This window comes from Lynx rufus, unplaced genomic scaffold (assembly GCF_022079265.1).
Source record: "Lynx rufus isolate CCGP_SWC_20201006 ecotype Redwood Valley unplaced genomic scaffold, mLynRuf1.p SCAF_18, whole genome shotgun sequence".
Lineage (NCBI taxonomy): Eukaryota > Metazoa > Chordata > Mammalia > Carnivora > Felidae > Lynx > Lynx rufus.
Window position 1 is genome coordinate 41,908,788 of NW_025814832.1, and position 14,232 is coordinate 41,923,019.

General features: G+C 54.0%; 1 protein-coding gene across 1 annotated transcript in view; it reads left to right on the forward strand.

The window, feature by feature from the left end:
- The window catches only part of LOC124513567 (pleckstrin homology domain-containing family M member 1-like), a 52,319-nt gene that overhangs the window by 25,045 nt on the left and 13,042 nt on the right, over nt 1-14,232 (forward strand). Inside the window, 7 exon segments of the mRNA XM_047081692.1 lie at nt 497-767; nt 3,489-4,019; nt 4,022-4,405; nt 6,704-6,849; nt 9,560-9,753; nt 11,293-11,350; nt 11,565-11,926. Coding sequence (XP_046937648.1) covers nt 497-767; nt 3,489-4,019; nt 4,022-4,405; nt 6,704-6,849; nt 9,560-9,753; nt 11,293-11,350; nt 11,565-11,926 — 1,946 coding nt within the window.

Below are 14,232 nucleotides of genomic sequence, written 5' to 3' on the forward strand. Positions count from 1 at the left end.
TGGCTCCGGTCGTGATCCCAGGTTCGTGAGACTGAGCCCCACGTCAGGCTCCACACTGAGTGTAGAGCCTGCTTAGGATTCTGTCTCTCTCTTTCTCTGCCTGTCTGTCCCCCTCCCCTGCTCATGCTGTCTCCCCCCCACACACCCCAAAATCAATATACATACAAATGAATAAAAAGACAAACCATAAATGAAGATTCTGTTTATGTAAACAGAATGGACAGATCTCTAGAAACAGAAAGTAGATTAGTGGTGGCCTAGAACTGGAGCGGTTGAGGGGAAATGGGGACTGACTGCTCCCGAGCACGGGGTTTCTTTCTGGAGGAATGAAAATGTTCTGAAGTTCGTGGTGCTGGTTGCACAACTCCGTGAATACACTGAAACTATTCAGTCGTGCGCTCTAAATGGGTTCCTTTGATGATCGGTGAATTGTGTCTCCATCAAGATGTCTGTAAACCTTCAAACACCACCTATGTCTTCCCTCCCTTCCCACTAGAAGAGCAGGAGCTGGATTTCAGAGGATGACTTCTACCGGCCTCCCCAGGAGCCGCCCGCAGAGAGCCCTTCAGAACACTCCGTGGCTTCTTCCGGAGGGACTCCGGAGTCCAGGCCTGGGCTCCTCCGGCATTTTTCTCAAGGGCCAAGGAAAAGCCACTCCACGGGGGCCTTAGACCAAGCGTGCGTGCCTTCCCCAGGAGGCCGGCCAAGCAGGGCAGCGGCGGCCCAGGAGCACCAGAACTTCAGCGTGGTGCACCGCAGGCAGATGGGTAGGTGACCGCAGGGTTCCAGTGACCTTGCCGCGGGGACAGTGCCTCTCGGAGAGCAGTGCCAGAGCCCTCTTTTCCATTACCGGTTGGGTAGTGTATTCTCACGAGCAAAACCTCTTCCCAAAATGTAATCAGGAACACCCTTGCTGAGTAATTCAGGGAAGCATTTCAGGAAAAGTGCTATATTTTCTCATGAGAGCTCCACAGTATCATGCCCCCAAACCTGTTTCATATATTGAAATACTGAAACTCTCCCCCCGAGGTCGTGTGACTATGCACAACTCTGGGTTCTGCCTGTAGCTCAGAGCAAACCCTGCCTCCGGAAGGCGTTTCAGTGCCCCTTCCCGAGACCTCTGTCTTCGATGGTTTGTTTAACAGCTCTGGTGGGGGTGTATCAGCTCTGCCATCTGTTAGCCGTCCTCTGTGCGCTGTTTACAATGAGGCCAGCTCGAGTTCCGCACCCTGTGCAATTCTAAAAAGCATTCAGTAACCATAAGCGAATTTCTCCACAACCCCCACAAACAGAAAAGTCTGCCCTGGAGCCGGTCTCTTTCTCACTTCATTTTCTGTTTGCCGTGACCCAGCAGACGATTCCGGCCAGGTTCCTAGCTCAGGAGAGCCCTGGTCTCCACACTGGCTTCTTTTAGGTTTTTCTTGTAGTCCGTGTAACCATGCCAGAGAAAGTGTGCCTCATGCCTAGGCCGTCAGGTTCCCTGAAGGGTAGGAAGACCCTATACAATTATCTGAAATCTCCAAGGCTAGTTCAGGCTGCGGAAGAGAGAATTGTGCGTCCTTTGGACCCCCCAGTTGCTGGCAGAGCCCTAGGAACCAGGGAGCATAGAGGGTTGTGTGGTGTCCAGGCACACGCTCATTCAGCGGGTATTTATTAAGTATCTGTGCTGTGCCAGGCTGTTCTGGGTGCTAGGGACACAGCAGGAAGCAAAGCAACGTCCCTGTCTTCACCCTAGTGCAAGAGGCAGGGAAGAAGGGAATTAACAAGTAAATGTATTGTATGGACTGGTGATAATAATTGCTATGGAGACCTTGGGGAGTGCCACGGCAGGGGAGCGTACTATTTCATATGGGTGGCCAAGGAAGCCCTCACAGATAAGGTGACATTTGAGGAGATGTGCAGGGAGAGAGGCAGGAAGGCACGGGCCGACCTGTGTGGCTCCAGCAGGGGAACAGATGCAAAGATCCTGCCATGGGCACGTGCCCAGGAAACCAAGGAGATGGGAAGGGGGTGGTTAGAGATGAGGGCGGAGTGACGGAGGGCCTCGCGGGCCACAGAAGGGACGTTAGCTTTCCCTCCGAGGGAGATGGCAGTCATTGCAGGGTTTGGGGCAAAGGGACGTGATCTGACTTCCTTTAAATGGGGAGTCATCCTGGCTCGTATGTTGAAGGACCTCAGGGGAGAGAGACCAGTCAGGAGGCTCTCGCCACAAGCCAGGCCAGGGGTGACAGCCGTCGGAGCCCGTGTGGTAGCGGTCGAGGTGGTGAGAAGCAGAGGGTTCCGGATGTGCCAGCAGGATTCGCTGATGGGCTGCGTGTGTATGTGTGTGACAGAAAGGAAAGGTTTTTAGCCCAAGCAGCTCGAAGGATGCAGTTTGCCATTTATGAGATGAGGGATGTTGGGAGAAGAGCTGGTTTGCAGTGGGAGGGGCAGGAATTGATTTTTGGGCATGTCAATTTTGAGATGCCTATTAGATATCAGCCCTACATGGCACAGGTGGAGATCTGAACCTGAAGTTCAAGGGCGAGGTTCAGGCTGGAGATAAACGCTGGGGAGCTGTTGGCATAAAGCCCTGAGCGTAGGCACGATCAGGTAGGAGGCGGGTGTCAGTGGAGAGGGGGACCCAGGACTGAGCTCTGCGGTGCTCCAATGTTGACATGTCTAGGAGAGGTGGAGGAGTGAGCCCGGGGGACAGAAGAGTGGCCCGTCGTGGCGGAGGAGTACCCAGAGTGGCGCCTCAGCAGCCGTGTGAGGGAAGTGTCTCATGAGGGAAGGAGGGTCTCAGCTGTGTCCTGAGATGCTGATGGGTCAGGCCAGATTGGCACCAAGGATTAGCCTTGGGATTTGGTGACAAGGAGGGCATGGGGCTTCCCAAGTGCCGTTTCAGTGGAAGGAGGGGACAAAAACCTGACTGGAGCAGATTCAAGATGGAACGGGAGCAGGGGAACCAGAGACAGTTGTGACACCTCCTCGAGGTTTTCTGTAAAGGGGACAGAGGAACAGGGTGGTAATTAGAAATGTGAGTGCCATCAAGAAAGCTATTTTTAAAGATGGCAGAAATAACAGCGTGTTTGTGTGCTGATGGGAACGAGCCAGGAGGGAAGGGAGAAAGCAGTGACACGGTGGGGGGTGGCGGGGGGGGCTGCTGGAGAGACGTCCCTGTCCTTGAGTGGGCGGTGGGGAGGGGTCCCCTGTGCAGACGGAGGAGTTGGCCTCAGACTGAGCCGGAAGTTCATCCCCGGTGACAAGGGGGAAGTCTGAGTGTGGGTACAGATGCCATAGTGAGGGCTCTGTGGAGGTAATTTTTTTAGTCCTTTTTTTTTTCTTTTCTCTCAGTAAAATTCAGGAACAAGGTCAACAGCTGAGGGTGCGGATGGGACGAAGGCACTCCTGAAGCGTTCTCGCGGCAGCCCCTGTCCCCACCCGCTGCAGGGCCTCGGGAGGTAGAGGCTTGGCCCGCCGTCTAAAGTGCCTCTTTCTGCCCCCAGGGCTGTCCAACCCATTCCGGGCTCTCATGAAGCTGGGCACCGTGGAGCGGCGGGGGGTGATGGGCATCTGGAAGGAACTCTTCTGCGAGCTCTCCCCTCTGGAGTTCCGCCTCTACCTAAACACCGAGGAAAGCACCTGCGTGGAGAACTGCTCCCTGCTGCGCTGCGAGGCCGTGGGGCCAGCCCACGGCGACGGCCGCTTCGAGCTGGTCTTCTCTGGCAGGAAACTGGCCCTGCGGGCCTCCTCCCAGGACGAAGCCGAGGACTGGCTGGACCGGGTGCGGGAGGCCCTACAGAAGTGCCGGCCCCAGCAGGAGGATGAGTGGGTGAACATCCAGTACCCGGAGCAGCCCGAGGACCCCCCAGACGCCCCCCAGGGTGGCCTCCCCTCCCACCCGGACCCACCCACTGAGCCCGAGACTCTCCAGGGCACGCAGTTCTGTTGGTCCTCTGCCCAAGTTCCCGAGCCAGACGCTATTAAAGAATCCCTTCTGTACCTGTACACGGACAGGACCTGGATGCCCTATATTTTTTCCTATCCTTGGAGTCTCTGAAATGCTTCCAAGTGAGAAACGAGAAAATGTTAAGTGACAGCCACGGAGTTGAGACCATCCGAGACATCCTGCCAGACACGAGCCTCGGGGGCCCATCCTTCTTCAAAATCATCACGGCCAAGGCCGTCCTGAAGCTGCAGGCCGGGAATGCTGAGGAGGCCGCCCTGTGGAGGGAGCTGGTGCGCAAGGTCCTGGCATCCTACTTGGAGAAGGCCGAGGAGGCGGTGACACTGGGTGGGAGTCTGGACGAAAACTGTCAGGAGGTGCTGAAGTTCGCCACGCGGGAGAACGGCTTCCTGCTGCGGTACCTCGTGGCCATCCCCACGGAGAAAGGCCTCGACTCCCAGGGCTGCTTCTGTGCAGGTGCCCCCTTGCTGTCCCGCCACCCCCAGCCTGCCCGCCTCACTCTGCCTCGGGTGGGGCTCCCGATTTAGGCTCTCTGCCCTTTCCTGGCTCTCCACGAGCGCCCCCATGCCACCCCTGGGATGTTGCAGCAGACGTAGCCTCTGCTCCTCCCCAGCACCCACCGAGGCCAGCAGCCCTGAGGGTTGGGACCTGTGGGTGCACAGCTCTGCCGGGTGCTGCTCTCTCTGCTCAGGGAGCTCCATCCAGGGAGCTGTGCTCTCCGCCCCCTTCATTATTATATCACCCTATCATTGGATTCTTTTGGAGCAGGGGCACGGCACCCTTCCAGATACTTCTGCATGCTTTTGCAAGTGCACACAGTCTTTCTCGCTTAACAAAAATGGGCTCATCCTACTGAGTGCTGTGCAATAGAACATTCTCCGATGGTGAAAATATCCTAGATCTGTGCTGTCTAATACGGTAACTACAAGCCATCTGTGGCCCCTGAGGACTTCAAATGTGGCTAGTGTGACTAAGGAACCAAATTTTCAGTTTAACTTAAAGGTATTTAAATTGAAATGGGCGCCTGTGGCTTGTGGCCACCGTATGGGCCAGCACAGCTGTATATATTGTTCTGCAACTTGGTTTTGTTCTACTGAGGAATGTATTATGGATATCATTCTACGTCAGTACATCTGCCGTATCATTACTGTCCTCAAGCCTGATTCTTCTGTGTGGGACCACCGGGCCAGCTGCTTTGTTTGGGTTATTTAACTTAGTCCTAACAATAACCTGTCCTGTGGTGAAGCCAGATGCGGACCTTGACGGTCCTAGAGCCTCGCTCTGGCCGTGTCCCCGCAGGGCCTCTCCACCCCATTGCTTTTCAAGGCAGTGAGATATTCCATGGCTCACGTTCCATTTCTAGCTCTTCTCCCCGACCCAGACCCCTGTTTCCATCACCTTCGGTTCTCCAGGGGGACTGTGAGGATTTTGCCCTGCCGCAGGGTGCCCTAGCAGGAGACGCGGCTGCAGGTGGTTTGGGGACCATCCTGTTGTCTGGAGCCTGTGGGACCGGAGGGAAAGTCTGCTTCGGGCATCCGGAAGGAAGTGGTCTGCGGTTTTCTTCCTGCAGAAGACATTTTCAAGTCCCTGCTCACTCCCTCCTCACACCCGCCAACCCCTAACACTCACGCTCTGCCCTTTCCGCCTGTGGGTGTTGGGCTCGGGGAGGAGGCCAGGCCCCCCAGGGCTGGTGGGGAGGGTCCCCCAGTGGGTGTGAATGCTGGCAGTGGGCGGCTCTCACTGTGCCTCTCACCCGCCAGCCCTCAGGCCGAGACTGAATCTGGGGGCTTGGGCTTCCTTCCTGCTGCAGGCATGGCTTTGTGGCCGGGTGGATGCCCACCGCCGGCATCCGGCTGTATTTCATGGTTCACAGTGCACTTTCAAAGCCTCATCTCCTTTAAACTTGGTCATCACCCCCACAGGAGAGCAAGGAGCAGCTGAATTTTATAGATACTGAAATGGAACCTCGTAAAACCTCGACGAAGGTTAGGATGAGGCAGCTATTAGACAGAAGAGCCAGCCCTTCTCGTCCCAAGGCCAGAGGGCCTCTTTCCCCTGGCCCTGTGGGAGGCAGGCATGTGCTCAGGATCTGAGCCCCACTCTGACTCTCACCGCCCGCCGCTGTGGAGGGACCTCCAGCAGAGGAGCTGAAGCCGGACCCTGCACCACTGTCCTGAGATGTCCGGCCTCTCTGACTCCAAGCTGGCACCAGGCAGTGTCCAGACGGTCCTGCCTCCGGTTGGCCTCCCCACCTACTCCCTGCCTGTCGGCCGGCCCCATGGCCCCAGCTCCTACCCTGCTTGCTGAGGCGCTGACTCGGTTGCTTCCGTTTCTGGACCCCAGTGGAGGGGTGGGCCTACGGGAGGTTGGCATTGGTGAGCAAGCAGTGGGAACACTGAACACAGGCAGCTAGGTAGAAGAGGATGTGGGCTCTAACACCAACCCAACCCAAATCCGATTACCGGCTCTGCCACTTAATCGTCCTGTGACTGGGCAGGTCTCCTGACCTCTCTGTGCACCGACTGCTTCGGCTGCAAAATGACAGCAATAATTGTAACGGTGTTTTGTCGTAAAGACTAAGTAATGGGGTTGTTTCTCAGCGGTGGGCATGTGAGTGACGGTTGTTTGATCTTTGTGTCCTCCTTTTATGTCTGCCCCTTCCTTAAATAGCAGGTCCTTCTGCCTAGGAGCTTCTGCGTTGTCCCCAGACTCTGGCCCCGCCACTGCTCACTCTCCTGCCGTCCCTCTCCCCAGGCTGCTCCCGGCAGATTGGCTTCTCGTTTGTACGACCCAAGCTTTGTGCCTTCTCTGGCCTCTATTACTGCGACATCTGCCACCAGGACGATGCCTCGGTGATTCCGGCCAGGATCATCCACAACTGGGACCTCACCAAGCGCCCGGTAAGCCTTGGGCCCAACCAGTCGTGGCCACACAGGGCTGAGGAGTGACAAAGGAATGGTCGCTCCCCTTTGTTGCTGCTCTTTGTGTGGAGGAGTTTGGCTCTAGGGAATTTAGGGTCACTGGTTCAGGCCCCATGATGGTGGGAGGGCCAACCAAGAAAAACCTGTGCTGCTGGTCTGTAGCCCCTGGGCAGAACTCTGTCAGTGCCTGCCTTGTTCCTCAGGTGGAGGTCTGAGGGTGGTTCTCTGCAGCTCCCATGGCCACGGACAAAACTGTTTAAGGCACCAGCAACTAGAGAGAGAGAAAGAGAGGGAGAGGAAGAATAGATAAGGAAAGATAGTTAGGATAGATTATATTTCTAGATGGATGGGGGATGGGTGGGTAGATAGTTGTGAATAGATAGATGGGCGGATGGGTTGGCGGGTGGATGTAGACAGATGGTTGGGTGAATGGATGTGGATGGAGGGATGGGTAGATGGATGTGGACCGATGGACGGGTGGATGGATGGGTGGGCTGGCCAACTGGCTGTACTTCCCCTTGGAGCAGTCAGCCTTCTCTGTATATTTGTTTACATACATTTGTAAAGTTGGGATCATTCTGGACTCATACTGATTTATAACAGGCTCTGTCCACTTGGTACCATTTAGTGTGACTTAGTCTTGAGTACTTTTTTATGTTCACCAAATGCTTTTGAATAAGATGTATTCTAAGATCTCTCTTTTCTTCTTCTCCACCTGAGCTTACCCACTTACCTAGCTATGTTACCATTAGCAAATTATTTAACTTCAGTTTCCTCATCTATAAAGAAGGATTAATAAGTATCTGCCTCAGAGGACATTACAGGAGATGGCACCCGCCAGTCTCTTAGAGCCTTACATCAGTGCCCTTTCTTTCTCCTGAGGCCTGCCACACCTTCAGCCCCTCATTCACTTGGTCAGAGCCTGCCTGGAGGAGCACAAACTTGGCTTTCTCCCAAAGGCACAGATTTCTGCTTAAGACAGACACAGAAGCACAAAGAAGAAGCTATTTGTTTCTCAAGACCCAGGCCTATTGGCCATGCAGTCTTGACGTGTGGATGTGTCGTCAGAGCACAGGGAACGTGACTCTTAGATTCCGTGCCACCTCAGCCTCCACCTTGCTGGGGACCGGAACCCCAAGGACATTAGCTTCACTTTGGCTTTTTGTTGGTTACCTTGTCCTCACTCCTGCCCTCAGTGGTAAGTATTTAACTAACTGCATATAGAATATTAAACCTCAGAACCGCCACAGATGCAAATAATTCTTTGGCTATAAAACACACTCGCTATTTACAACATCCGGACAACTGTTTTTTTTATTTTTTATTTTTTGCATTTATTTATTTTTGAGAGAAAGAGAGAGAGAGCACGAGTGGGGGAGAAGCAGAGAGAGGGGAAGACTCAGAATCCAAAGCAGGCTCTAGGCTCTGAGCTGTCAGCACAGAGCCCGACATGGGGCTCAAACCCGTGAACCGTAAGATCATGACCTGAGCCGAAGTCAGACGCTTAACCGACTGAGCCACCCAGGCGCCCCTGCATTATTATTATTATTATTATTATTATTATTATTATTATTTTAACCTAAACTCAAAATAATTCCGTAAGAGATGCTTTTCTTTTCCCCACTTTCTAGACAAGGAAACTGAGTCACAGAGGTTAAATAAGTGTCACAAGGTCCTACTGGTAGGCAGTGGTAGAGCCAGGATTCGAATTCAATTCTGACTTGAAAGCCCGACTCCTAACCACTGCATGGTAGTTGATGGTGGAGACCATCTCAGATCCTCCGGCCTTCTTATTACACCAAGGAGGAGACTGAAGGGGAGAGAAGCTTCTTGGTAGTTAATGAGGCAGCCAAGTGTGCAGAGACAACACCTCAGTTTAGACCCGGGCTCTGCTTTCTGCAGGTAGATTGGATAAGCCACTTTAGCTTCTCTGAGCCTCCATTTACTCATCTGTAAAATGGGGGTGGTGACACCTCCCCCATTGAATTGTCATCAGCCCGAAGAAAGGATATGGTTGACATCCGCAGCCCACCGTCGGGCAAATAGTAGGCGCTCAGTAACCGGCTTTGGCATTAGGGTCAGGGCCGAGGGTAGAACCTGTAACACCCTGTCAGTGGGAGAGGCTGGGATTGATCGCTCCCCTCCACACGGGGACTTGGGGGAGCCCTGGTTGGTGCTGCTGGCCAGAGCTTGGGGCGGGGGCGCTCGGGAAACCTTGTTAAGCTGTGTGTGATCTGTAGTTTCCCGTGGCTGGAGCCTGACTCAGACAGTCACCTGGTTCCTGGGTCGGCGCTGGGGCAGTGCCTGTTTCTGTTAGGCAGGAAAATGGGGGCTGGGAAGACAGGAAATAGTGGGAAGGATCTGTAGGCCCAGGGGGAGAGGGGCATTGACCCAACGTGGCCGGGGAGGGACCGCAGCTAGTGCCTGGGAGGGAGAGTAGGTTTGGGAGTTAGGGCAACTGGGTTCAGATCTTGACTTTTATGAGCTGTGGACCTAGGCCCGGTCACTTCATCTCTGGTCCTCCGTTTCCTCATCTGTATAATGAAGATGGCACCGCTTCCCTTGGACGGTGGTGGCAGGGCGGGTGAGTGGGTGGGTAATACTGTGCCTGTCGCAGAGATGCTCACTGAACGGCCATTCTGTCCCCCCCCCCCCAACCTCCCCCGTCTGCCGTCTGGTGGTGTCCCAGATCTGCCGGCAGGCTCTGAGGTTCCTGACGCAGATCCGGGCCCAGCCCCTCATCAGCCTGCAGCTGGTGAATGCCTCGCTGTACGAGCATGTGGAGCAGATGCGCCTTGTCCGGAGGAGACGGGAGCAGCTGAAGCTTCTGGGGGATTACCTGGGCCTGTGCCGAAGTGGGGCCCTGAAGGAGCTGAGCAAGAGGTGAGCGTCCCGGACACACACACACACACACACACACACACGCATGCAGCTAGTGCCCGCCCAAGACGCCCCCTTGGGAAAAATGCCAGGGCCGAGCAGAAATCACCTTCCCACTAGGTTGGGGAAGTTACCACAAGCTTTGGGAGTGGTTTTTATTTGTTCATGTATTCATTCATTTACTCGTTCATCTAAAGTTATTTACTGAGAACATACCAAGTGCTCAGCACTGAGCCAGCTTTGTGAGCTCCACACTGAGCAAGGTAGACCCGGTCCTACTCTCTCACAGGGAAGGCAGATGAGTAAGCCTAGAGCTACAACAGCCTGTAGAGCTGCTACAACAGCCTAGAGGGAGCTAGAAGGGAGGCAGGATGCCTGGAAGTACAGAGGTGAACCCTCTAATCCGGAGTGGAGGAGGGCAGAGCCGGGAAGACTTCCTGGAGCAATGTACATATAAGATGAGCCTTGGAGAATGAGTCAGAGTTAGAAAGGGGAAGACTCAGGAAAGAGTGTTACAGATGGAAGGAACGGTGCGCTCAGGCCCTGAATGAAGGCCCCATACGAGGGAAGAACAGAGAGAGCTCCGGGGCGTGCAAGGAGGGAAGAGGGGCGCTGCCAGGACCCCGCGGTGCTCGGCCACGTGGAGGCCCCCCAGGCAGGCGCACGCGGCGTGCACCCCGAAGTCGGTGCCCGCGCGCGCGCACTCCTCTCCACTGGGCCAGGCAGCCCTTCCCTCCCTCGACACCCAGCAAAGAGAGGTTGCGGGGGGACTGGAACTGAGGGTCCCCAACCACGTTGGAGCAGGAGAGCAGAGTAGGAAAGGATGCGGGGGGAATAAGGGAGACCAAAGGAGGAAGGACTGAGGGTTTTTTGACGGGGGACCACCTCGCTGTCTCAATTCCTGGGATGAGTGGCCTAGAGCCAGCCAGGCTGGGCCAGCAGGGCGCTGGGAGGCAGTGTCAGCCTGTGGCTTTGCTGGGCTAGAGGTGGGGGCGGGGGGCGGGGCGGGGAAGGCCAGGTGGCAGGGGCTGTTTGGAGAAAGGAAGGCTTTCTGGGCCCGAGGGAGGCCAAGTCCGACACCTGCCCCGGAGCCCGGTGTACTTGATTTGGCTTTTCAAATATGCACTGAGGCGTCGTTCTTGCCTTGAGAGCTGAGTTATTCACACCCACTGGGCCCTGCTGGATAAGAGCACCAGTGAATGCAGGACTGGTAGGGAGAGCCAGCTAGTGCGCTGAGGTTGCACAGAGAGACAGTGACCCCTCGCCGTTTTCTGGGTGTGGAACTTTTAGTCCCCGCGCAGGAGAGGGTGACAGCCTTCTGGTTCGAGGCGGGGACGCAAGGAGCTCCGTTTCTCAGCCTCCCCTTGGGCTGATGGCTCGGAGCCTGGAGCCTGTTTCCGATTCTGTGTCTCCCTCTCTCTCTGCCCCTCCCCCGTTCATGCTCTGTCTCTCTCTGTCCCAAAATAAATAAAAAACGTTGAAAAAAAATTAAAAAAAAAAAGCAGCTGTTTATTTGTACCCTTATCTCACTTCCTTTCCTAGACCGCGACCTCTCTTGAGGGCAAGAGGAACCCGGTTTCTCCACAGCACACAAGACACGGTTACCACTCATTCATTGGGAGTTTATTGGAAGGATAAATGGGGGGGGGGTAGTAACCGGACATCCTTGACATAGGAGATGCTTGCGCACAAGAGCCCAGCGGAGCGCAAGCTCCAGACCCACAACTGAGCACTTTACTGGGAAGGAGAGCGAGAACCGCGCCCCCAGCCTGCCTCCGCTGGGGAATGGCAGGTGTCCGCCCCCTCTGTTGCAGCTTTGCTCTGAGGACCTCACGTCCCTACTTCTCCGACTGCCCTTGTCAACGCCTGACTCGATGCCGAAGCCCGCCCCCCTACCCACAACTATGCTTCCTCGTCCCCGATCTGCGGCAGTGCCTCTGACTACCCTTAGCCTTTTTGTCCGGGCCTCTTCTCCCGTCGCCCTCCTCTTCTGTCTCCATCACCACCGGCAGGGCGCGCGTCGGGGCAGCCCTGGCCGGCAGGAGGGGGCGGGTCCTGCGACCGGGAGCCGGAAGCCGGAAGCCGGACGGGGGGCCGTGAGGACGTGTTCCAAGGAAGCCAGGGCCGGACCCGGCGGGGCCGGCGACGTGGAGCCGCTGTACTAGCAAATGCACAAGTGAGGGCCGCGTCGGGGCCCGGGCGGGGGCGCAGCCAGGCTGGGCGAGGCCGGCTCCCCTGGCTGGGGCCTCGGGCGCCCGCCAGTGTGGAGGCCGAGTCCTTCCGCCGGGGCGCTGCCGGGGGCGGCTCGGAAGTTCTGTCTCTGGCGGGATGCCCAAGTCGGCGGCGGATGGAGGGTCCGGCCTGATGCGTGGGGACGTTGGGCCGGACGGCTCATGGGATCTTCGAGGCCGCGACTACCTGCTAAGTAGACTAGGTGAAGGGAAAGTCATACTTACAGATTATAAATTGTTTGTCCAGCACCTGCCAACTCACTGCTCTGGGTTGGTAGAGATGGTGGGAGTCAGGGCCCCTACACCTACTTTACTATTCACTTGGAGAGCCCAGGGACGTCCGAAAAAAATCTAAGGTGTGGCAGGATTGGATGGAGTGTAAATGAACAATACAAACGGAATCTTCTTTAGTTTAGAAAGATCCATCATTGAGCTAAGGTCGTCAGAATAAGTTTCATTGTAACTCACAGCTCCTAAATGACGTCGGCCCCAACTCTTGATTGACACTAATCTGTTGTTGCTGCTACACTTTTTTCCCTTTTCTTTTGATTTGGTTTATACCAGAGACCATACTGATGCAGTGTTTGGTTTGAGTGCAAATATAAAACCTACTCTGTAACAGTTTTAAAACGACAGAATTTGCTCTTACCCTGGGAGCCCTATTCTCATATAAAAATTATAAGAAGGGACGGGTCGCCTGTGTGGCTCAGTCGGTTGGACATCTGACTCTTGATCTCAGCTCACGGCTTGAGCTCTGGGTGGTGAGTTCAAGCCCTGCGTTAAGCTTCAAGCTGGGCGTGGAGACTACTTTAGAAAAAAATTTTTATATCTATATAGATGATGGAACTTAAATAATCAGACCTGTGAGTCCATTGGAAAAGGAATGAAATAGAATTATTTTTGTGTTACTAAGAAAGGACAGATCTTTTAGTGTGTCTTTCCCCTGAAGTATTGAACCAGTCCTGGGAGTTCTGGTTCTAGACTTCTTTTTCTGATCTATAAAATGTTAGTTTGGAGCTCATAAACTTTGAGGCTCCTTTCAGCTTCATGATACTGGTGATTGAGTGTCTTAAAAGGAAACACACAATCCTGCGAGCGTCAGCAATTAACTTTTGCAGTTGCAGAAATTAATGATCGAGGCTGAATTGACACAACAGTAACTGAGCATCTTAATTTTACTGGAACTTTGAACCCACTTTGTGGTTATCTCTGGCCATGTCCCTGACAGTACATTGGAATGAAATCAGTACTTGAAAGTTCTGTATCTTGAAAACTCCTTCTTAACTGCCTGAGCAATGAGTGGGGGAGGGAGGGGAGGTGAAAATCAGAATAAACATTTTATGCTTAAGTAATACTGCATTAGGATGAACTTTATAGATGAATAAGTGGCCAGGCTTCTATTTTTGATATTCAAGTGGTTGTAGAGGTGTCTATATTTGTCCCCTGTATAGTCTAGGATCCCTCAGTGCCCTGGACCTTATTATCTCTAGAGATTCTTTTCGGTTTTAATTTTTTAAACAATATTTATTTTTGAGAATTAGAGTGTGAGTGGGGGAGGGGGAGAGAGAGAGAGGGAGCTACAGAGTCCGAAGCAGGCTCTAGGCTCCAAGCTGTCAGCACAGAGCCCAAAGCGGGGCTCGAACCCACGAATCGTGGGATCATGACCTGAGCTGAAGCCGGACACTTAGCCGACTAAGCCACCTAGGTCCCTCTATCCCTAGAGCTTCCGATTCAGTAGGTCTGGAGCACAAGAAGCTCTATTTTTAACAAGCTCTCCAAGTGATTCTGGTGAGCAGCTGGGTGTGAAAACTGTTACCTTATCTGAAGACCAGTTTTTCCTTTTTTTGAATTTGCCCTCTGGTGAGAGGCTAAATGGAGAAGCGGCAAGGTGGGTGAGGTGAAAATGACCAGATGGTTCCCACTACTTTTAAGTAAAGCAAAAACAACCACAAATGTTTGTATGATGCCGTAAAGGTTACACAGCAATTTCATATTGCATTTGGATCTATGAGCCTTTAAATAGTTGTGATTATTTATTCATGTGTGTACCCTGTTTTATCGGAGACTGAGGCACCAAGGAGTTAAATGGCTTGTTCCTGGTTCCTCAGCCAGTCCATAGTGGGACCAGAACTTGCAACCAGTATCTTTTAACTCTAAAACTGTTCCCTGCTCGTAGGGGCCAGAGGCAGCATGGATACAAAATAGGTGTATATGAAAGGATGAGAGTAGTTCCATGGACTTTTAAAAAGCA